Below are 18,607 nucleotides of genomic sequence, written 5' to 3' on the forward strand. Positions count from 1 at the left end.
CTTGAAAACTGCATGAAAGAAGTCAACCGTTTGATTGTATATGCCATCTTACATAGAATCAGGACAAAGTTTTCTAATTAAGAGATTGTATTTTTTATCAGGTTTCCTTGAGTTAATAAACAACATGCTAACATCAGGAATGGTACCAGCTTTGTATGCTGATGATGAGAAAGAGGCAATACTTAGTGGGGTAAGTCTTTTACATTGGTTTATAAACACATAATGGTGTTGCCATTGAGGTTTAGTGTGGATTGATTCTTATTTGTTTAATACAAATTTGCATGAACTTTGTGGGTAAAGCTATACCACAAATAATGTTCAACAAAGTTCACATTTTCAACAGGCTTGTATTTAGACTTACAAAGACTAAAAGGGTCAGTGAAAAAACTATGTGAATTAAGTTTTTTCATCCTACATTTTTGATGTTGTCCCTAAGTTAATCACACATTATGAATATTGTTAGTAAATATGTAAAGCTATGTTGAAGGTTCACTCAGAAACATTATTAAGATGCATCTTACTATATGAAGGGAGGAATCAGTGTAATATAACCCTTTCTATCAATCTCACTGAAGAAAGAATTCATTTAAATGAAAGATAATAGACATTTAAATTTGGTTAACAGTTTATATTATTTGTTTTTTCAGATCAGGGATGAAGCTGTAAAAGCAGGAACTCCCCACGCCAGGGAAATGATCTGGGGGTATTTTGTCCAGAAATGTTCAAACAATCTTCATGTAGTCCTAGCCATGTCACCTGTTGGTGATGCTCTGAGGACAAGATGTAGAAACTTCCCAGGTAAGGTTTTTAATGCAGCTTCTCAATTTTATATGAATCTGGTATAATTTTTTAATACTCGACACTTGAAATAATGTTATTTAGAAATCAATTTTTCTGCCTTCAGCCCATATGTAAAAATATCATAATCAACTTACTCTACTTTTTATGAAAATGAAGTTTCTCTGATGATTTTGTATTTTGTCCAATTTCAGATGTCAAAACAAATGAATTTAACATATTGCATATTTACCAATAAATTTAGTTGAACAATATGTTTAATGCCAAAAATTTGAGACAACAGAATTATACTACCATTACTTGGGTACAGTGTACCAATTTCAAAACAGTATTCTTTGTTGAAAAAAAGTAATTTGTAAAATCACTGAAATATTATTATACATAAGTGTAAAATATTTGTGTGTTTTCTAGGTTTGGTGAACAATGCTAACATTGATTGGTTCTTTCCATGGCCAGAACAAGCTTTGTATGCTGTTGCCAGTGTATTTATCTCACCTGAAGTAAGTTATTGTCTTCATTTTACTGCTGCTTACATATTTATCTCCCCTGAAATTAGTCATTGAAAGTATTTATCTATTTATTTACTATTGCCTTTTATAGCTCACTGCAGTATGGGCTTTGCTTATTGTTGAAGGTCTTATGATGACCTATAGTCGTTAATTTCTGTGTCATTTAGTATCTTGTGGAGAGTTGTATAGGCAATCATACCACATCTTTTTTATATTTTTACTATTGTGTATATGAATTACCTCCCTTTTGTCTGGTATTTATTTTATAAGTGTTTTATTACTTTTTAGAACCAGTTGATACCAGATGAACACCGTAGCGCTGTTGTCAGTCATATTGTAATGGTACATCAAGCTGTTGGCAGCTATAGTAAACTTTTCCTTCAAAGACTCAGAAGAAATAATTACGTCACACCAAAGAATTATTTAGATTTCGTCAATTCCTATCTCAAACTTCTGGAGAGTCAAGATAAATATATTCTGTCACAGGTAATTATTCATCCTTAACAGTATTTCAGAATGTATATAGTTTTTGTCGAGCCTGCAACTTTTGTTGCAGAAAGCTCGTCATATGGATAGTGATCCTGCGGCGGCGTAAGCTAACTTCAAAGCTTTATATTTTAGAAGGTAGAAGACCTGGATCCTTCATACTTTGTATATAGATGCCTCATCTTACAAAGTTTCCGGCAGTCGGCAGTCACATGTCCAATGTCCTTGACCTCATTTTCATGGTCACTTAGAAGGTAGAAGACCTGGATGCTTCATACTTTGTATATAGATGCCTCATCTTACGAAGTTTCCGTCAGTCACATGTCCAATGTCCTTGACCTCATTTTCATAGTTCAGTGACAACTTGAAAAAAAAGTTAAGATTTTTTGTAATGTTAAATTCTCTCTTATTATAAGTAATAGGATAACTATATTTGGTATGTGCATACCTTGTAAGGTTCTCATGCCTGTGAGACAGTTTTCACTTGACCTCGACCTCATTTCATAGATCAGTCAACAAGGTTAAGTTTTGGTGATCAAGTCAATATCTCAGATACTATAAGCAATAGGTCTAGTATATTCGGTGTATGGAAGGACTGTAATGTGTACATGTCAAACTGGCAGGTGTCATCTGCCCTTGACCTCATTTTCATAGTTCATTGGTTATAGTTAAGTTTTTGTGTTTTGGTCTGTTTTTCTTATACTTTATGCAATATGTCTTATATATTTGGTGTATGGAATAATTGTAAGGTGTACAGGTCTAGCTGGCAGGTGTCATCTAACCTTGACCTCATTTTCATGGTTCAGTTGTCAAAGTTAAGTTTTTGAGTTTTGGTCTTATTTTCTAAACTATATGCCATAGGTCAACTATATTTGGTTTATGGAAATATTTTATGATCTATTTGTCAGTCGCGCAGGTTTTGACCTGATTTTCACAGTTCATTGCTCAGTGTTTAGGTTTTGTGGTTTGGTCTGTTTTTCTTAAACTATAAGCAATAGGTCAACTAAAAGGAAGAATTGTTAGCTGTATATGTCTGCCTGGCATGGTTCATCTGACCTTGACCTTATTTTCATGGTTCATTGGTCAATGTTTAGTTTTCTTAGTTAATGTCAAGTTTATGTGACAGTTGTAATAAAGCTTTATATTTAGGACTATCAACATAATATCAATGATTAGTAAAGAAGGCGAGACATTTCAGCGTGTGCACTCTTGTTTTCTATAATTATTAGTATTTCAGAATTAATTACACCTTTTGTTAGCATCCTGGGTTTTGATTGGTTGGTAGCCTTTGTATTTTTCACCAATTTACTGTTATCAAATGAATATCGTTCATTTTTTAACGACGACGGGGTATATGCAAAAAGGATATGTCTTTTTTACCCTCTCTGTCGTGGTAATTGCCAAAAAACAATCTATCCGACTGGATGCTTGTAACTTCACGATCATCAATGTGTTTTTGAACGTTAACATTCGGTGTAATAAAACAGATATAACATGTTCTTGAGGGGTATATTTGCGAAAAATACCATTCTTGAGAACGAATTTCCCTCGACTTATGGCTCGCAAAATTTAACATTCTCTCGACTGGTATTTTTCTCAAATACCCCTCCTTAACAGGATTTATACTGCACTCGTTGTATTTGATCAGTCAAAATGTGTTGACCATATATTACTATGTCATAAACAGTCACTGACATGATATCCCTTTTCCTCATGAATATTTAAATAGAAATTGCCGAAATTATAATTGATTATTCATACTACCTATTCAACCTGTTCATGTTTTCAATGTTTACAACGACTTAACCTTATTTATATAAATAGACAAACATATTTCACTTGTTAATATTTTTGGTCTGCAAACTATAAATCATTATGTTTTATGCTTATTGTTGATAATTTTGTTTATTTTCCAACAAATTCGTTCACCATCGATTGCGAATTTCGACAGGTAATGTTCATTTCATCATGTTGCTTATTTCTTCGACTGCATAATATGAGGCCTTTTTATAAAAGGGGAAGTTTCCCAATAATTAAATTAAATGATAAAATTAATACATTAAACAACAATTGAAAATGTTTTTTTTAGATTTCAGTATCAAGTCAATGCACTATTATTGTCTATATATCTGTTCAGTATATAATTTTTGCATATACATATGAGGGGGGATAGGACCTTTATCGGGACTCTTGGATCGGGTGTTTTTAAGCTAGGGATTTCGGGATTGACCCTTTGGGGATCCGGGAATTCTTTTTTTCGAATTTCAGGACGGCAGGATTTACTTCATTTAAATTTGGGACCTCAGGATTTCGTGTTTTTAAGCCCGGGATCAGGACGCCTCCTATCCCCCCCTCACATATGTTATCACCTTGACTGCCAACAATATTTCTTGTCACACTCTTCTCAGGACTTCACAGACATAATGACTTCATATATGATCACTACCTTAACAGGGGTGAGTTGTAACATGTCAATGCCTTTGGAATATGTCATACAACTGCACTGATTCTTTGAGTTATCAGAGTACATGTATATACTATCTCGTGTAATTAATTAATGTTGTTTTTTCTGATTTACAGTGTGACCGTTTAACTGGAGGTTTACAGAAGATCTTTGAGGCCAGTGAACAGTTAACTGTATTGAATGACAGATTGGCTGTACAAAAAGTAGCCGTCGCAGAATCTACAGAAGCTTGTGAGAAAATGTTAGGGGAAATCTCGTCTGGTACAGTAATGGCCACAGAAAAGAAAAAAATGGCAGAGGAAAAAGCGACAGAAATAGCTGAACAGAGTAAAGTCATTGCAGTAGAAAAGGTATGGTGGTGTGAATAATACAGTTGATGTGAGTTATTAGAAGTTTTAAAGAGATATCTCAATATTCTTGTAAATAAAATGAAAATCATGAGCTCACAAAGAGGGATAATAAAGACCAGACTTTCCAAATGTCATCTAAAGAATGTTGAATATTTGGTCAGACGAACTGCAATGATTCATCTGACTGACAAAAAGTTAGCCTGACCAAAAACATCAGATGGCAATTTGTTATTTGTATTCCTCTCAATTTATGCATTGCAGCTTTATATGAATAGATCCAACATCCTTGTTTGTAACAATAAAATTTAGGAAAAACAAATATGTCAGACATTTACCAATGTCAACCACTGAATCCATGTTACACTTTTTGTAATTTTTTATTGTAGAAAGATGCTGAGGATTCCTTAGCAGAAGCTTTACCAGCATTGGAGGCAGCTAGAATAGCTTTGGAAGATCTGGATAAAGGGGATGTCACTGAAATCAGGTCAGTACAATATAACTATCGTGCTATACCCTGAGGAGGGGAACAGAAAAAGTGGGATTTTTAAACTTGTACTTGAAATAAGACTGAAGCCAGGAATAGGGTTTTATGATAGCATCAGGGCTCCTTGCTGTAAAACTTGGGTTGTTCAGTATACAGTGAAATCTGTTTAAACCCAACATCATCAGCACTGTAGAATTTGTTCAGCTTTGAAAGGTTTGACAGTTGATCATAAAATTGAGGACAACAATCTGATTATTCATGATATTGTGTTTCCAACAGTGAAAAGTAAAATCACTAAAACAGTGAACGCCGAGGAAAATTCAAAACAGAAAGTCCTTAATCAAATGGCAAAATCAAAAGCTCAATCACATCAAATGTATTGATAACAAATGTCATAGTCCCGACTTTGTACAGGCATATGTATGAAATGATGGATTAAAACTGGTTTTATAGCTAGCTAAACCTCTCACTTGTATGGCAGTCACCAAAAATTCCCTTACATTGACAATGATGTGTGAACAATACAAACACACAGTATATTGTATAGCAATGTTATATGATTGTAGATCATTTGCCAAACCACCAGCTGAGGTACAGCGTGTATGTGAATGTATTGTAATATTCAAGGGAATAAAAGAAGTATCATGGAAATCTGCAAAGGCCATGATGTCCGAGGCTAACTTCCTTAAATCTCTAACGGAGATGGACGTAGACGGCATTAGTCAAAGACAAACTAATGCTGTAAAAGGTATACTGCTGTCATATATTTATTTGTTATCATTTTTAAAATTGACTGAACATTAAATATTTGTCAAACTAATTCCAAAGTCTACAACAGGAGTAGCTAGTTGTATTTATATCAAGCACTTGACTCCAAATGCTTGTAACACTTAAACTACTAACAGAAACTTCCCATGTATAAAGTTTTACCTGTTTTTGTTTAATAAGATATCCAAACAGATATATCTTTAAAAACATGTGTACCATAATAAGAAAAAAATAATAAATAATGCCTGATGGCGTCACATATAAAGCACACATCTTTTTGTAGATCATTGAAAAAGAAAAAAAAGTTTGTCTTTATATCGTCCTAAAATGTTTAGAGAATCATATTCTACCATGATAACAATGAATGTTGTTCCCTATGGAATGAAATAACTTAAATGACAGAAGAAACCTGATTGAGTATAAGCATACTGAATTTAGCCGAGCAAAACAGCAAACCAGAAATTAGTATTTTCTGGCAATTCACAATGTCCATATAGCAATTTAATTAAGTTTGTATGATATTGAATAAAAAAAAATTGTAAAATTTTTAGGTTTACACCCCAAAAATATTTTTTATTTTAGCCATGTTGTCTGATAAATCATGTGCCATGAGTGTAGAAGTAATGAAGAACATCAGTAAAGCCGGAACTGGACTGCTGAAGTTTGTAGAAGCTGTGATGGGATACTGTGTGGTAGCCAGAGAAATCAAACCCAAGAGAGACAAGGTCAGTAATCTTACAATGTAACTACATCCACCAAAGTTTTCACAAATCTAATGGATGTTCATGTACATGATTGTGATCTTGAAAAAGGCTCTATAACATGATTTATGAAATGCTTAAAGAAAAAAATGTTTTCTGATTTGAACTTTTCCCAAGGGAGTCTAACATAGTTAGCTAATAAATATCGCTTCTTCTCACAATTAATTGATTAGCCATCAAGATTTTCAAAATTCTTATTTGTTACTGGTCAAAATCAATTTTGAAATTTTACATTTGATTCTTTATTCAAATTGCCTCCATCGACACATTTTCAATTTTGATGGAAAATCACTAAAACTAAGCTCAAATTGGCACTTAGTTATTATCTTCCCAGGCCTAGAAGGCATAAAACTTTGCTGGGGCTCAAAAATATTGCTCGAAACATGAAATCCAGCAATTTGATTGGTTGATTTTCGAGTCTGAGTACAAAAATCATGCTCGAAAGTTTTATGACTGTGAGGCCTGGTGTATAACATGAATAAAATGAAACATATGAATTATGTGAGTATTTAATATAAAATCAAATCAAAAATTTAAAAAACCATTCGCTATCCTCTTATTCGTTGTTTTCAGGTAGCAAAATTGGAGAGAAGTTTCCATCAAGCCAAGAGAGATTTAGAAAAAATTACAAATGAAGTGGGTTCATTAGAAAAGCAGTTGAACGACCTAGGAAAGAAATATGAGGAAGCCATGGCTGAGAAGCAGAAACTACAAGAGGAAACAGAAATCATGGAACGAAGATTGATTGCAGCAGATAAACTTATATCTGGTTTGAGTTCAGAAAATGTCAGGTAAATTTCTTCAGTAAAGAATAGGGTAAATTTCTACAGTAATGGATAAAGTAAACTTCTTCAGTAAAGAATAAGGTTAACTTCTTCAGTTAAGAATAAGGTAAACGTCTTCAGTAAAGAATAAAGTAAACTTCTTCAGTAAAGAATAAGGTAAACTTCTTCAGTTAAGAATAAGGTAGACTTCTTCAGTAAAGAATAAGGTAAACTTCTTCACTAAAGAATAAGGTAAACTTCTTCAGTTAAGAATAGGGTAAACTTCTTCAGTTAAGAATAAGGTAAACTTCTTCAGTTACTGAAAAGGTAAATTTCTTAGATAAAGAATAAGTATACTGAACTCCAGGGTAAATTCAGAAAGAGGAATCCCATAAAAACTAACAAAATCAAATTTTATCAATCAATGGTACAAATGAAAAACAGCTGTCATGTTCCTGACTAAGTAGAAAGATTGATAAGTTAAACCTGGTTTTGTAGCCAACTAAACCTCCCACTTAGAATAAAATAAAAGCAGTTATATTTATATAATAACTTGCATTTCAGGTGGACCGTCGACTTGGAGGAATTAAAAAAGAAGCGAGTTAAACTATTGGGTGATTGTCTAGTTAGTTCTGCCTTCCTTAGTTATGTTGGAGCATTCAGCTGGGAGTTCCGTATGGATATGGTGTTTAAAGACTGGGTAACAGACTTAAGAAGCAGAGATGTGCCAATGAGTGACCCATTCAAACTGGAGGACCTTCTTACTAATGATGTAGAAATTAGCAAGTAAGTAGTTGTTCCAGTAGCATATTTATAATAGGAAGGGCAATATGTTTTGGGGTTTTTAGGTTCTATGTATGGTTAAATTTTTGGATCAAGGATCAATGAAGTTGTAGTCTCATAAAATGAATTGTAACATGTGTGCGCTCTCCCAAACTGTAAGACATTTTCTTCCTATTTTCCAATTTTTTAAGTGGGACGTGTGCTTAGCATGACAACACATGCATTGTTCTGTATATTTCAGATGGACATCTGAGGGATTACCACCAGATGAACTGTCCATACAGAATGGTATATTAACAACACAAGCCAGCAGATTCCCTATGTGTATTGATCCTCAACAGCAAGCTCTCAACTGGATCAAAAAGAAAGAAGAAGCTAACAACCTTAAGGTAACAGTTCATTCATGTAAAAGATTCAGTATCTGAAATTGAATTATAAGGCTAGGGTTTTGGCGAGATGTCACCAAAAAATGCATGTATAGCTATACTTCTTATGTCATACTGTAATTTCAGGAAATTTTATGATTTTTTTGTTTTATTGATTTTGACAACATTATTTGTGTGTAGCTTTTCATGAAATTGTAAACAACAAAAACATTAGAATTTACAGTGTACATATCTTAACCATACTTTTATATATATTTTTTTGGTTACCAGATCTTCTAAAAGATTCTGATTTTACCCCTAATGGGGTCTTGACAAAATAAAAGTTTGAAGTTTCTAGATTTTCTCATACATGTATTGAAGACATTTATATGTATCCACACTTGTACATTGAACTCTTTCTTCCTGCTTTCAGATTTGTACTTTTAACGACAGTGATTTCCTGAAGCAGTTAGAGCTGGCCATTAAGTATGGATTTCCTTTCCTGTTTAAAGATGTAGATGAGTACATTGATCCCGTTATAGATAATGTACTGGAAAAAAATATTAAAGGTAAATATATATGTCCAAATATGGATATAGTTGTGTTAATATTAAAATCGATATTGACCCTTAAACTTATCAGATATATAGATCAAGTGGTAAAAACTTTTAAATGTTTATATATGAGTATCATGTGCTTTAAAACTGACTGAAAAGGAAAATATCAAAGTCACACATTCATAAGTTACATCCAATTTCTTGTCTAATGGGTTATTTTTAGACGTTTATAAAAAGTTCTTTAAAACACAGTTACGGATGTTCACTGCAGTTATTCATAATAACAGCATTGTCATAAATATACAGATATTTTGTAATGCATGAAAATTATGAAATATGATGCTTGCTTGTTAAAGAGATGCATTTGAAATATTGGTACGTCCAAAAACTAACCTGGCTTAATCACTTCATCAGGAAAGTTGAAACCCTAAAAATTAATATAAAAATACTTTAACATGTGTAAAGGGACCTTAAAGACAAAGCTAATGTCAACTTTGTCTGGGGAGGTTTGAACCTCAATTGTAATAGTTACTAAATTTAGGAATGCAGAAAAACAAATTTTGAAATATTAAACTAAGCAATTTTTGTCAATGCTTATTCTAGGAAAAGTTAAAAAAAAAATGAAGAAACAAATCATCCTTAAATATTTTAAACATATGATGCATAAATATATTGGCAAATAAAATATTTGTTTGTTTGTTTTGTTTGTTTATGTAAAAATAACCTAACAGTAAAAATATGAAAAATTTGTAAATATTTCTTCATTTATGGAACAGTGATGTTTTTGATTGGAAGAAAATGATAACATGTACTATAAATTGAGACATATTATTTCCATTATCTTTTTGAAGTTAAGAAAGGTAAGATCGGTGTCACAAAGTCCAAATGTTTACAAATCCACTTTAAGTATATACCAATACTAGTCCATTGTTTTCACATCAAATCCACTTTATGTTTATACCAGTACATACATTTCTGTCTTTTATTTCAGAGGGTATTCACACCTTGATGGAGTTATTTTGTATTTTGTATTTTAATTTATTTTTTCGTTTAGTTACTTCCATGTTTTGTTGGTTATTCTTTTTTGGAAATAATTTTAACAAGTGTAAGTTTAGAAGAAAAAAAACCCAGAAATGCTCAAAAGTAATCTCATTATGAAAATGTTTGGTATATTTGTTCTGCAAGGAACTTTTCAGACAAGAAGTTTGAATGCAAATATTAAACTGATATTTTTGTCCTTTGATAGAAGAAAAAAAGATTTGAAGATATATAATACTGAATTTTTAAAAAAAATTGGAATTTATAAGATTCTATGAAACAAAAACTTGCACTTGAAAAATTATTTTCTATTTTGAAAGAACCTATTGTTTTCTTTCCAATCTGCATGAATAAGCTTTGAATATGCATGAATTGTGTATCGATAAGAACTACATGTCAATGAAACATGAATAGATCATACATTAATTATATGAAGTCTGATTTTCTTTATTGCTATGGATCATTTACTTAAGATGCTTATTATCTAACATATAATTTTCATTCTTTAAAGTTTCAAAATAAGACAACTTTATTACCGAAAAAAAGTTATTTCTTAAGTTAAAAATTGAAAAAATAGTTAAACAAAAGAGAAAAAAACTTGATGGTTACATTATAGATGGAGAAAGTTTCCCTAACATATTATTCAAAGGACCTCTGTAAAATACCCTTGTAGAAAATCAATCTCTCAAAAAATTTCTAATCAGAGTTGTCTTTCTTCCAACTGTCATTTTATAATATTTTTTTATTCCTTATAAGAATAGATGTACATTAGTTTAAAGTTCAGTTCCAGAGACATCTAGTGTTTACTAGTTAACACCTTATTAACCTATCGATAGTGATCATCAAAATTTGGTGACAAACCTACAGTTACTCTGAAATAGCTTGTCATCATATTATATGTTAAAATTTTATAATAATATTGTCTTTTTTATTGCAGGAGGTCAAGGCAAAGAATTTGTGATCCTTGGAGATAAAGAAGTAGACTATGATCCTAACTTCAGGCTGTATCTGAACACCAAACTGGCTAATCCTAAATATACACCAAATGTGTTTGGAAAATCTATGGTCATCAACTATACTGTCACATTGAAGGTATGTTCCTAAGGGAGGTAACTTTTGATTTTATCTGAAATCCTAAATATACACCAAATGTGTTTGGTAAATCTATGGTCATCAACTATACTGTAACATTGAAGGTATGTTTCTAAGGGAGGTAACTTCTGACTGTGTCTGAACACTAAACTGGCCAATCCTAAATATACACCGAATGTGTTTCTAAGGGAGATAACTTCCATGGGCTATATTTTTTCAAATTTCAATTTCAAATTTAGCATGTTGATACAATGTACTAATTTTGATGTCATATTAAGAACCCAGCTTTGTAAAATTTTCAACATAAAGACCTATTTTCCTATATAGTTATTGTAATAGCTATGATACATTGTGATAATGACCATTGAATTCTAATTTTGAAATTAAACTTTTATTTTGAATTAAACAGAACTGTGATGTAATTAACTATAAAATATTGATTTACAGAATGCTATTTTCATGATTTTAGGAATTTGATAATTATATAGTTGTCACATTTCAGGGACTTGAAGATCAATTGTTGAGTGTTATTGTGAAATTTGAAAGACGAGAGTTGGAGGAACAGAGAGAACGTCTGATTCAGGAAACCAGTGATAATAAAAAATTACTAAAGGATTTAGAAGATGCTTTGTTGAGAGAATTAGCACAGTCTCAAGGCAACATGTTGGACAACTCAGAACTGATTCAGACTCTAGAAGAGACTAAAACTAAGGCTACAGAGGTAAGGCCAAATAAAAAAATGTGTGATTCCTATTTCCCTAACTGCTTTATATTTCAGCTTAGAAATAGCCTACCTAAAAGTATTTTGTCATTTTCAATCAGCACTGTTAAAGTCCGAATTTCTATCCATAAAAATGTAAAAAGTTTTAAAAATTTAAATAACTTCTTACTACCTACCCTATTTTTTTCAAATATGTAATAGGAAACTTAATTGCACATAGGAACATTCCATTTAGAATGGCTGTATTAGTTGAAAAAAAACATATTAAAGAAGAAATAGTAATTTAAAATCTAGATCCTCACAATATTGATTGATTGATTGTTGGTTGCTTAACATTCAGTGGAAAATATTTATGCATGTACAGGACAACCACAATATTGAAGATTATGACTAGCTATTATATAATTGTGAACATTCACAGTTTTTTGTGGATTTTTTATATCTTTCAAAGGCATACACAGACGATTAAGATTGATGTTGCTTTCTTTTTTAGGTTTCAGAAAAATTAAAACTTGGAGCGAAGACAGCTTTGGACATTGACAAACTACGTGATGGTTATCGTCCAGCTGCTAGGAGAGGAGCCATCTTGTTTTTCATCCTGGCAGAGATGTCCTCTATAAACACTATGTACCAATATTCTCTCTCATCTTACTTGGAAGTGTTCCAATTCTCACTGAAGAAATCATTACCGGACGCCATGTTACAGAAACGTTTACGTAACATCATGGACACACTAACACATAACATGTATAACTATGGATGTACTGGTATTTTTGAGAAACACAAGCTACTTTTCTCCTTCCAAATTGCCATCAAGTTGGAGCAGGATCAGGGAAATGTCACACAGGAGGAACTCGACTTCTTTATAAAGGTTCGTTTTAGAAAAGTTGTCTCCCATTTGAGATCAGTTTCACATCGTAGCTTTCCCATATTTATTCAAATCACAAACTGTCTCATTATGTTACTGTAATAAAGTGTACATTAAAGTTATTTGAGTAAGAGTTATTTTGATTTGCCGTCATATTAGATTTTAATGTAGACAAATCCCTTCATTCTTATTTATATAACAAATACAAAATATTTGTAAAATCAATTATGAATTAAACTGAATATATTTTTACATATTTCAGGGTAACATTGCTCTAGAGAAGAGTAAAAGGAAGAAGCCATTTACCTGGTTCCCAGAAGAAGGTTGGGAAGACTGTATCAGGCTAGTGGAGGTTTTACCTGACAGGTTTGGATCACTGCTAGAAGATATAGAAAGGAATGAAAAATTATGGAAAAAGGTAAGAAACACACGGAAAATAATTAATCCTTAGTGATCAAAATATGTAAAATTGAAAATGGAAAAAATGCTCAATAAAAAATAAAATTCTGAATTTGTTAAAACAACTTGTAAAATAACCATGATGATTTAATACTTTCTCAAACTGCACTCCTGGTTGACAATGGAATAAAGTTATTAGACTTAAAATTAGGAATTAGTTGAAAGATTGAAGAAAAGTGCATTAATTCATTCATCATTCACTACTTTCAAAGTTTTTTGTATTTTCTATTTTTTAGCCCTACATTTTTTCATGAGAAATTTTAAATAAATGAAATGTTTTCAATTCACAGTGGTTTGACCATGATACACCAGAGTCCCAAAAATACCCACTGAAGTATGAGGACTCCCTCACTCATTTCCAGAGACTTGTACTCCTCAGATGTTTCAGAATTGACCGTATTTACAGAGCTGTAGAGGAGTATGTCACTAAATCTATGGGAGAGAAATATGTCACACCCCCAATCATTAGTTTTGAGACAGTCTTTGAACAGAGTATGCCGACATCACCAATCGTGTTTATATTGAGTCCTGGTTCCGATCCTGCAAGTGATTTGGTCAAACTGGCCGAAAGAATTGAATTTGGATCTAACAAATTGAAGTTTTTGTCTATGGGACAAGGTCAAGAAAAGGTAAAACACTTTTGACCAACAACCTGTAAAATTACTATAGGGCCTGTAAATACTTCTACAGGCCAATACTGCAGATTCATTATCATTCAATGGATAGCAATTTCGTGGGTACCAGAGAACCACGAATTTTAGTGTTCAACAAATAACAAATTTTCTTAAGGAATGTATGCATACTGTGCAAAACATCTAAATTAAAACTCTACAAAAATGCAACTTTTCCGTTAAAAAAATCAATGAAAATAAAAGAGTTCACCGTAGAATCTACACAACTTAAAAAAAAAAGAAGAGTTTACATTCTGTCTGTGGTTGCAAAAGTTAATTGTGAAAACTGTGTTTAGATGATATTTGTTGTTATAAAGGGTATTTGTAAAAGGAAAAAAATTATAATGTAAACATAAAATCAAATGGAAATTATCTAAACCACATGGCTAAATAAGTAGAGGCTTTATAACAATTAATATGAATAATTTGAAAAATTTTGATTATCTTTATAATTTTATAATTTAAGCTTGCACTACAATACCTAGAAACAGCTGTTGCTAGAGGACAGTGGTTGATGTTACAGAACTGTCACTTGTTGGTGAAATGGTTAAGGGATTTGGAGAAACAACTTGAGAAACTGACCAAACCTCATCCAGACTTCAGACTTTGGTTGACCACAGAACCAACACCAAGCTTCCCTATAGGAATCCTCCAAAGATCACTGAAGGTAAGTTTTATAACAAAGAGGAGTAAACAAACAATACCAAGACCATATGTATACCTTACTATTAAACAACAACACATACCCCTATAGGAGTGTTACAGATAACACCCAGGATGTGAACTATACATAGGGGTAGAAAGCAAACACACCCAGACCTCATACAATGTTGACATTGCTGATTAGTAACATGCACAGAGTGCAATAAGGAGTTGTGTATTTTTTGTGGATCTGTCAGACTCCAACTTCCTGTTTTTCGATAATCCGAAAAAAAAGAGTTGGGTTATGCTAAGAAAGTTCATTCTTATTTTGTCTTGTACAGAATTTTCCCAATTTTTAACCGGATTTTTGTGACAAAAATGTCGGTTATTGATTTGGGGATGTACGCGGGCGGGCGGCAATCAAATGTTGTCCGTGCATTAACTCATGAACCGTTGAACCAAAGCTTTTAAAATTTTAATATGTTGTTACTGACAACTAAATGAAGGTCAAGTTCAATAATGGCGATTTTGACTTTTACTGTTCAGGAGTTATGGTTCTTGAAAGAATGAAAAAATGGTTTTTCCAGTCGTGTCCGTGCATTTACGCATGAACTGTTTTACCAAAGCTTCCCAAATTTTAATATGTTGTTACTGATGACAAAATGGAGGTCAAGTTCAATAATGACGATTTTGACTTTTACCGTTCAGGAGTTATGGTTCTTGAAAGATTGAAAAATGGAGTTTCCAGTCGTGTCCGTGTATTTACACATGAACTGTTCTACCAAAGCTTCCCAAATTTTAATATGTTGTTATTGATGACAAAATGGAGGTCAAGTTCAATAATGACGATTTTGACTTTTACCGTTCAGGAGTTATGGTTCTTGAAAGATTGAAAAATGGTGTTTCCAGTCGTGTCCTTGCATTTTCTCATGAACCATTCAACCAAAGCTTTTTAAATTTTTATATGTTGTTACTGATGACAAAATAGAGGTCAAATTTAATAATGACGATTTTGACTTTTACCGTTCAGGAGTTATGGTTCTTGAAAGATCCTAAAATGGCTTTTCCATTCACTTTATTGCATTTACTCATGAACCATTCAATCTAAGCTTTTCAAATTTTAATATGTTGATACTGATGACAAAATGGAGGTCAAATTTGATATTGACGATTTTCACTTTCACCATTCATCAGTAATGGTTCTTGTGATATTGCCAGGACACAAATAAATGTTAATAAATCCGGTTTGCTGTCATTGTGATAGCCTCTTGTTTTTTTCTAATTTGCAGATGATCATAAATAAAGAATATTATTTATTATAGGTTGTGACAGAACCACCTAATGGTTTGAAGTTAAACCTGAGAGGAACATACCACAAGATATCAGCTACCGCCCTATCAGAATGTCCACATCCAGCCTTCCCAGCACTGGTATTTGTACTGGGATTCTTCCACGCTGTCGTCCAGGAGAGGAGGAAGTATGGAAAGATTGGATGGAACATTGGTTATGACTTCAATGAATCTGACCACCGTGTCTGTATGCAGATTCTCAACACTTATCTGACCAAGGCTCACGAACAGGCTGAAGTCAAGATACCATGGAACAGCTTGAAATATCTTATAGGAGAGGTAAGGAATAGCAACAAATAACTCATGGGGAGAGGGGGTAGAAGGAACAGCTTGAAATATTTTATAGGAGAAGTGAGGAATAGCACAGAATAACTCAGGGGGAGGGGGAAAGAAGGAACAGGTTGACATACCTCATAGGAGATGTAAAGACTCCAAGAATAAATGTCTATGCCATTACTATTGTTCTCAAAATTTTAGTTATCAATCTGATAGAAAATACTGAATATTCTAAGTATATTTTTATGTGCTTTCATCGGTCAAGAATTTTAGAGCTCCAAATTTCTGTTTCTATAAACTTTAAAATAGTTAGAATTTTAAGTAATTATTAGGTTTAAAAAAATATATAAGGGCCAGCTGAAGTCCAACTCTAGGTGCAGGATTTTCTGGCTTCGTTGAAGACCCATTGGTGGCCTTCAGCTGTTGTCTGCTATTTTGTCTGATTATTCTCTATTTTACACATTCCCCATTTTCATTCTCAATTTTCTTTATCACAAAAGCTCATTCATGTATATTTATATTTTTGTTGTAGGTAATGTATGGAGGTCGAGCTATTGATGATTTTGACAGACGTGTATTGAGGACCTATATGGATGAGTACATGGGAGACTTTATATTTGATACGTTCCAACCGTTCCATTTCTACGTCAATGAAAATGTAGATTACAGGATACCAGAAGATGGTCCTAGGGATAATTATGTTGGTGAGTATAGACAACCCAGTGGCTGATCATGGGAGGGGAGGGGGGTTCTGGGGGTTGGAACCCAACCCCTTTTTGTTTTAGAGTTGCATTCATTCCTTAAATACAGTCATTCCTTAAATAACTTGTTAGTGCCACAACAAATAACAAACATATAATGATAAAATATAATATGATTTTTTCAGACTTCATTGAAGGACTCTCCCATGCTAAAACCCCAGACGTATTTTGTCTCCATCCTAATGGAAATAATAAAATATAATATGATTTTTTTCAAACTTCATTGAAGGACTCTCCCATGCTAAAACCCCCGAAGTATTTTGTCTCCATCCTAATGGAAATAATAAAATAATAATATGATTTTTTCAGACTTCATTGAAGGACTGCCCCATGCTAACACACCAGAAGTATTTGGTCTCCATCCTAATGGAAATAATAAAATATAATATGATTTTTTCAGACTTCATTGAAGGACTGCCCCATGCTAACACACCAGAAGTATTTGGTCTCCATCCTAATGGAAATAATAAAATATAATATGATTTTTTTCAGACTTCATTGAAGGACTGCCCTATGCTAACACACCAGAAGTATTTGGTCTCCATCCTAATGGAAATAATAAAATATAATATGATTTTTTTCAGACTTCATTGAAGGACTACCCCATGCTAACACACCAGAAGTATTTTGTCTCCGTTCTAATGGAAATAATAAAATATAATATGATTTTTTCAGACTTCATTGAAGGACTACCCCATGCTAACACACCAGAAGTATTTTGTCTCCATTCTAATGGAAATAATAAAATGTAATATAATTTTTCAGACTTCATTGAAGGACTGCCCCATGCTAACACACCAGAAGTATTTGGTCTCCATCCTAATGAAAATAATAAAATATAATATGATTTTTTCAGACTTGATTGAAGGACTACCCCATGCTAACACACCAGAAGTATTTGGTCTCCATCCTAATGGAAATAATAAAATATAATACAATTTTTCAGACTTCATTGAAGGACTACCCCATGCTAACACACCAGAAGTATTTTGTCTCCATCCTAATGGAAATAATAAAATATAATATGATTTTTTCAGACTTCATTGAAGGACTACCCCATGCTAACACACCAGAAGTATTTGGTCTCCATCCTAATGGAAATAATAAAATATATTATGATTTTTTCAGACTTGATTGAAGGACTACCCCATGCTAACACACCAGAAGTATTTGGTCTCCATCCTAATTGAAATAATAAAATATAATATGATTTTTTCAGACTTCATTGAAGGACTACCCCATGCTAACACACCAGAAGTATTTGGTCTCCATCCTAATGGAAATAATAAAATATAATATGATTTTTTCAGACTTCATTGAAGGACTGCCCCATGCTAACACACCAGAAGTATTTGGTCTCCATCCTAATGGAAATAATAAAATATAATATGATTTTTTCAGACTTCATTGAAGGACTGCCCTATGCTAACACACCAGAAGTATTTGGTCTCAATCCTAATGGAAATAATAAAATATATTATGATTTTTTTCAGACTTCATTGGAGGACTGCCCCATGCTAACACACCAGAAGTATTTGGTCTCCATCCTAATGGAAATAATAAAATATAATATGATTTTTTTCAGACTTCATTGAAGGACTGCCCTATGCTAACACACCAGAAGTATTTGGTCTCCATCCT

General features: G+C 32.6%; 1 protein-coding gene across 6 annotated transcripts in view; it reads left to right on the plus strand.

Annotated features, from left to right (window-relative positions):
- LOC143076396 (dynein axonemal heavy chain 10-like) overlaps window positions 1-18,607 on the plus strand; it is an 83,761-nt gene that overhangs the window by 55,596 nt on the left and 9,558 nt on the right. For 5 of the 6 annotated variants that reach the window (XM_076252141.1, XM_076252142.1, XM_076252138.1 and 2 more), the window contains 20 exons: window positions 102-190; window positions 648-798; window positions 1,210-1,298; window positions 1,596-1,793; window positions 4,374-4,607; window positions 4,994-5,091; window positions 5,658-5,839; window positions 6,442-6,584; window positions 7,194-7,411; window positions 7,949-8,170; window positions 8,409-8,556; window positions 8,966-9,101; window positions 11,065-11,219; window positions 11,722-11,940; window positions 12,434-12,811; window positions 13,071-13,226; window positions 13,558-13,896; window positions 14,405-14,605; window positions 15,903-16,208; window positions 16,738-16,909. In XM_076252141.1, coding sequence (XP_076108256.1) covers window positions 102-190; window positions 648-798; window positions 1,210-1,298; window positions 1,596-1,793; window positions 4,374-4,607; window positions 4,994-5,091; window positions 5,658-5,839; window positions 6,442-6,584; window positions 7,194-7,411; window positions 7,949-8,170; window positions 8,409-8,556; window positions 8,966-9,101; window positions 11,065-11,219; window positions 11,722-11,940; window positions 12,434-12,811; window positions 13,071-13,226; window positions 13,558-13,896; window positions 14,405-14,605; window positions 15,903-16,208; window positions 16,738-16,909 — 3,834 coding nt within the window. Of the gene's footprint in view, window positions 1-101; window positions 191-647; window positions 799-1,209; window positions 1,299-1,595; window positions 1,794-4,373; window positions 4,608-4,993; window positions 5,092-5,657; window positions 5,840-6,441; window positions 6,585-7,193; window positions 7,412-7,948; window positions 8,171-8,408; window positions 8,557-8,965; window positions 9,102-11,064; window positions 11,220-11,721; window positions 11,941-12,433; window positions 12,812-13,070; window positions 13,227-13,557; window positions 13,897-14,404; window positions 14,606-15,902; window positions 16,209-16,737; window positions 16,910-17,275; window positions 17,386-18,607 lie in introns of those variants that run through there. The other variant, XM_076252143.1, reaches the window with a different exon arrangement.

This window comes from Mytilus galloprovincialis, chromosome 5, assembly GCF_965363235.1.
Source record: "Mytilus galloprovincialis chromosome 5, xbMytGall1.hap1.1, whole genome shotgun sequence".
NCBI classification, from domain to species: domain Eukaryota; kingdom Metazoa; phylum Mollusca; class Bivalvia; order Mytilida; family Mytilidae; genus Mytilus; species Mytilus galloprovincialis.